Genomic DNA, 6,251 nt, shown 5'->3' with positions numbered 1-6,251 from the left:
TGTATATATTTTTAACATTTTATTTATAAATAAAGTATTTTATGTTTATTTATTTTAATCTTTTGTAATAATTAGTTTAGGTTTATTTTTTAGAATTTTAGTAATATTGTAAAGAAAATTAAGAACTTTTTAATATTTTGCAATAAACTTTAAATATTGCAGAGTATTGTATTTTATTATATATATATAGATATATATAGATATATATAAACTTAAACTAATGAATAAAAATAATTAAATGCAATAAACTTAAAATATATGTTTTTAAAAATGTACTTTTATATTACTTACAGTAGTAATATAGTATAACAGTAGTTTTGTATTATACTTGTATTGTGATTATATTAGTCACAGTGCTTCATGGGATGAGCTGCTCATTCACTAATTTTCAGATTTTTGCTTTGTAGCTTAAGAATGTTTTTGCAATCCTAATAGAGAAAATGAACAGGAAAAACACTTCAGTAAGCAAAGCTGCTGTAAAAGTGGCCGTCACCGTTGGGCTCTTCAGTAGAAAGTGAAACCTTTGAGAGAAACTGAGGAGGAAGAATCGGAGAGAGACGTGATGAGAGGCGGTCAGGAGGTGAAGAGCAATCACAGCAAAGACAGACATGAGCCAGTGAAAGAAAATAGAGAAATGGTGAGAAAGTGAGCGAGACAGACAGACAGATTGACCAACAGATTGCTGCTCACACACCTGCTGCGACGCTGATTCTTCCACTCAATTAGAGCCGGAGCGATTCGAGCGAGAGTCTCCTGACACACACACACACACACACACACACACACACACACACACACACACACACACACACACACACACACAGACTCTCTCTCACACACACACACTCATTCACACACACACACACACACACAGACTCCGCGCTGTCAGGACGGTGTATTTTCGGTGGCTCTGTGGTCTCTAACAGCTGCTGAAGGGCCGTTTTGGCCCGGCGGGCCGCAACATATGGTCTCGTTCTCCGGCCGGGCGGCGCGGCACAAACGGGGCCCCGCGGCTCTCAGCGTGGTCATTAGGAGCCGATCTGTCAGCGGCGGCTCTCAGCGGCTCCTCCTGTCCTCCACAATTGTGCAGCAGCATGAATCTAGCGCTCTCCATCATCTGCAGGGAAACACGACACTCGCTCGTTCTAGATGTAAACAGACTGAACACACGTAAACTCTGCTGCAGCCGGAGTGTGTGACGTCACATGACACGCTTCTGTTTCAGTAGATAGGACATTATAAATAATCATATGAAACAGATGCTTCAGGTGTTGTGAGTGGTTGTCAGGGCGTTGCTATGCTAGATGTCCAGCGTGGCTTGTAGAGCGTTGCTATGGTTTCCATGTGATGTGGTTGCTAGGGACCAGCTGCATAAACACAGCCACTACAGGATGTTCAGACTTTGCTTTAAAGAACTAATTCTAAAGTGTCATTTTTTAAATACAATGTTTACAGTACATTTATTATTTTATATATTAATAAAACATAAAATATATATAAATAAAATTGTATATATATATATATAGTAAATAATTGAAAATAATATATGTAAACAAGAAATTATGTAAAATTTGTAAATAATTAAAAATAATATTGTTAAGACTGTGTCTTAAGATCTAGACTGACCAATTAGACTATAACAAGGGATAATCTCACTCTGTAAATACTGTTTTAACAAATATATTTAAATATTTAAGTAATAAATTATTTAGTGTAATAATAATAATAAATGTTTCTTGAGCAGCAAATCAGCATATTAGAATGATTTCTGAAGATCATGTGACACTGAAGACTGGAGTAATGATGCTGAAAATACAGTTTTGATCACAGAAATAAATTACAGTTTAACAGATATTCACATAGAAAGCAGTTATTTTAAATAATAAAAATATTTCACAATATTGCTGTTTTTGCTGTATTTTGGAACAAATAAATGCAGGTTTGGTGAGCAGAAGAGACTTCTTTAAAACACATCCCAAACTTTCGACTGGTAGAGTACGTTCACACTGAAACACACACAATCACGTCTGCTGGTTACTTTGATCAAGCAGTTATTGACATGAATCTGTTCTGACGGTTCATTCACTTCATTAACATCTTGATGAGGGACTTTATGAATTCTGCATATGAGAAGGCGACGCTAATAGGCGGCGTCTGGATTCATCACAGCCAACATAAATTACTGCCACACAGTCTGTAATTGCAGCCCAAAATGTGTGGAAATGAGCCGCTCTGTAATGAAACTCCTCCTGATCACCGCAGACGCTGGAGATATTGAATCTTGTTGATCATAATCTGCACTGATGGATGAGTACACGAGGCGTGCGTTTAATCAAACAGTGCTTTAGTGTGTGAGTGTTATTAAATCCCTGTTTGTGCAGATTTCATACAGATGCTGTTTCAAACATGCTGTCTACTGCCTTCATAGACTGCTAACATCTCAACCAAAATAGAAGCTTATTTGTGTATAACCTAGAAAAGATCATTCACCTCAAGTGTGTGATTTTAAGTGCCCTACACTGGCAGCATCTCAGTGTTCTACTTCACTACTGGTTCTGTCAATCAATACTGATGTTTCCATGTTAAGCTAATAGTTCTCAAACTACAAATGTGAATGTTAATACATCATAATAGGATATTTCTCTCTCTCTCTCTCTCTCTCTCTATATATATATATATATTCAACTAACATAATTTAACATATAGGAAAATAAACAAATATACATGTTAAAATATCATGATAGTTGTTTTTATGATATTAATATTTTTATATATGTTAAAGTATCTTGATAGTTGTATTTTTTCATGAAACACTGCATATTAACATAAAAATATACAAATAATAATATCATGAAAATATACAACTATCATTAAACATACACACATATATATTCAAATGTCATAATATTTTACATGTATAAAACTTAGAAATAATATCATAAATATACAACTTAAAATATATATAATATACAAATATATTATCATAAATACAACTATCATGATATTTTAGCATGTATATTTTATGATATTATTTTTGTATATTTTTATATGTACAGTATGTTAATATATCATGTAGTTGTTTATTTTTCATGATATTTTTTATATTATGTTTTTATGTGTTAATTTACAGTGTTCATGAAAAATATACAGCTATTATGTTTTTGTGTATTTTTGTCATGAACTACACATGTAATCACAGCGGTAGCATATATATTTGTTTAATAAAATCACAGAATTGAGTGATTTGACAAACTTTCTGTCATGTGACTCTGGGACAGTGAGTGATGTATAATTCACTCAGCTTGAACTTTGACCCCCTCTGGAGACCCGCGTAGTTCCTGAGCGCTTTGAAGCGGCGCAGACCTCACTCAAAGACGACCCGGCTCGCACCCGCTGCGTTGCCATGACGACCGGCCCGGGACGAGGACAGGACGTCCTCTCTCCTCCTCCTCCTCCTCCTCCTCTTCCTCGATTGTCTTCATCATCTGTGACCTCTCTGACCTCTCACCGCCCCGGTTTTCTCCCATCAGTTAGGCGCTCAGATGCGGCTGCGCTGCTGTTACTCTGGAGCTGAGTGTAATGATGATTAGAGGCTCTGTCGCGCGTGAACCGCCCCACACGGGGTAAATGATAGCCTCTCGCGCATCCGGACTAACAGCCTCTCACTCTCTCTGACGCGGCCCTTTGTTTAGCCCAGGATTATTGACTGCAAATTACACCGCCGCTATTCCCGTCCCGTCAGAGCGCTTTAAACACCCCGAACACAGGAAGTCAAACGGGTTAATTAAACACACCTCGGCACCTGGAGGACGCCGCGTTTCAGAGCTGAGACCTGCGCTGACATTTAGGCCACACATTTTTATCATTTCTTGCTTTCCCTGGGAATCGAACCCATGATCTCACTGTGGCTAGTGTCGGAATTTCAGTTAAGCGAACTTAGAAGATGTTAACAAATGTTAGAAGTAAATGTCCACCGACAGAAAGCTGTTCCCAGAGTTAAACTGGGATTCTAGCAAAAACATTTGAGATTCTCTGATCTAGACCACCACAAATATCATGATAGTTCTATATTTTTATAATATTTTAACACATATGACATCTATATGTACACACACACACACACACACATACGTAATATCATTAAAAAATACAACTATCAATATATTTTAACATATGTAAATATATACTAAATATAATATCATGATAGTTGTATATTTTTCATGATATTTGTGTATTTTATATTAAAATATCATGATTTTTATGATATTATATTTTTACTTATTTCAATATGTTGGTATGAAATGATATAGTTGAATATTTTTTATTATATTATTATATTTGTATATTTTTAAATGTATAAATATATTATATTTGTATATATTAAAGTATCGTGATAGTTGTATATTTTTATATTTAACATATACAGATATACAAATGTAGTGTCATAAAAATATACAACTATCATGATATTTTAACAAATAAATATATACAAATATAATATGATAGTTGTATATTTTTCATGATATAATATTTTTCTATATTTTTATGTTAATATATCTTGATAGTTGTGTATTTTATGATATTATTATATTTGTTTATCTTTATGTTTGTTAAAATATCATGATAGTTGTATATTCTTATGATATTATATTTGTCTATGTTTATATGTTAACATATCATGATAGTTGTATATTTATATTTTATATGTATCTGTATGTTTATATATTTGCATCTTTTTTTTATTTTTTTTCATAATAGTTGTTTATTTTATGATAATATTTTTAGATATGTTAATATATCATATATTTTATGATATTATATGTTATAAAAGATGTACTGTATATATAAAAGATGGTTGCATAATGCCTACTGAACTTGAATGGTGTTTTTGTGTGAGTATATTCTAAATATCTAAATAATCTAAATAGACACAAAAACGTGGACTGGATCAAACTAAACTGGGTTGTAGAGGAATGAATGGCATTGACAGACCATTACATTAACATTTTTAATGCTTTGAATCTGTGATAGGAAATTACTTGCACAGTGATATTTGCATGAATGCTTTTATCCAGAGCGATGTGTTTTTTCAAACTTCTGATGATGGTGTGTGTGTTTGGTGCAGGTCTGGCCCGTGCGAAGTCGGTCCCCAGCCACACGTACTCTAATGAGGTGGTGACGCTCTGGTATCGCCCTCCAGACGTGCTGCTGGGATCCACAGACTACTCCACCTGTCTGGACATGTGGTGAGTCTACAGTACTGCAGTCTGCATCCATCACACCCAAAACCACTCCTCTGCTCCCACACACTGCATCTTCACATCACACTGTGTAGTGCACTTTAAAAGATCACATCCGTGCAACTCACCGCTGCACTTTTTCTTCTTTTTTTTTTTTTGCAGTTAAAATATCTAAACATCCTCAAAATAAAACCTGAAAAACAAAATGACACAATACTGTTTTCACAGAACTATTTTTTTGCAGATCATGCACTATGACTGTGGGATGAGAAAATGTTTTTATAAATATAGTTTTTATAAATATATATGCACTGCTGCAAGTTTGGGATCAGTAAGATTTGTTATGTGTTTAAAAGAAGTCTCTTCTGTTCATCAAGGCTGCATTTATTTGATCAAAAATACAGAAAAAACAGTAATATTGTGAAATATTATTACCATTTAAAATAACTGTTTTCTATTTTAATATAATTTAAACTGTAATTTATTTCTGTGATCAAAGCGGATTCTTTGATGAATAAAAAGTGAAAAAGAACAGCATTTATTCAAAATAGAAATCTTTTGTAATAATATAAGTCTTTATTATCACTTTTTATTTATTTAACACATCCTTGCTGAATAAAAGTATTGATTTCTTTCAAAAAAAAAAAAAAGAAAAGAAAAAATATCTGCTGACCCCTAACTTTTGAATGGTAGTGTATATTATTACAAAAGATTTCTATTTTGAATAAATGCTGTTCTTTTTCACTTTTTATTCATCAAAGAATCCTGAAAAAGTATCACAGATTCCAAAAAAATATTAAGCAGCAAAAACTTTCCAACATTGATAATTAATCAGCATATTAGAATGATTTCAAAAGAATCATGTGACACTGAAGACTATGTAAAACACTAAGTAATGATGCTGAAAATTCAGCTTTGTCATTTTAAATTACATTTTAAAATATTTTAAAATAGAAATCAAAATAGAAGTTATTTTAAATTGTAATAATATTTCACAATATTGTTGTATTG

The 6,251-nt window shown here is 33.1% G+C and overlaps 1 protein-coding gene across 4 annotated transcripts in view; it reads left to right on the top strand.

Moving 5' to 3' along the window:
• LOC107726930 (cyclin-dependent kinase 14) overlaps positions 1 to 6,251 on the top strand; it is a 166,377-nt gene that overhangs the window by 42,944 nt on the left and 117,182 nt on the right. For all 4 annotated transcript variants that reach the window (XM_016536623.1, XM_016536624.1, XM_016536626.1 and 1 more), the window contains exon 8: positions 5,126 to 5,246. In XM_016536623.1, the coding sequence (XP_016392109.1) occupies positions 5,126 to 5,246 (121 nt within the window). The remainder of the gene's footprint in view (positions 1 to 5,125; positions 5,247 to 6,251) is intronic.

Source organism: Sinocyclocheilus rhinocerous, unplaced genomic scaffold (genome assembly GCF_001515625.1).
Source record: "Sinocyclocheilus rhinocerous isolate Xijiao unplaced genomic scaffold, SAMN03320098_v1.1 scaffold2471, whole genome shotgun sequence".
In the NCBI taxonomy this organism is placed as follows: domain Eukaryota; kingdom Metazoa; phylum Chordata; class Actinopteri; order Cypriniformes; family Cyprinidae; genus Sinocyclocheilus; species Sinocyclocheilus rhinocerous.
The sequence above is the reverse complement of the archived record's forward strand: the minus strand, read 5'-3'. Positions and strand labels throughout refer to the sequence as shown.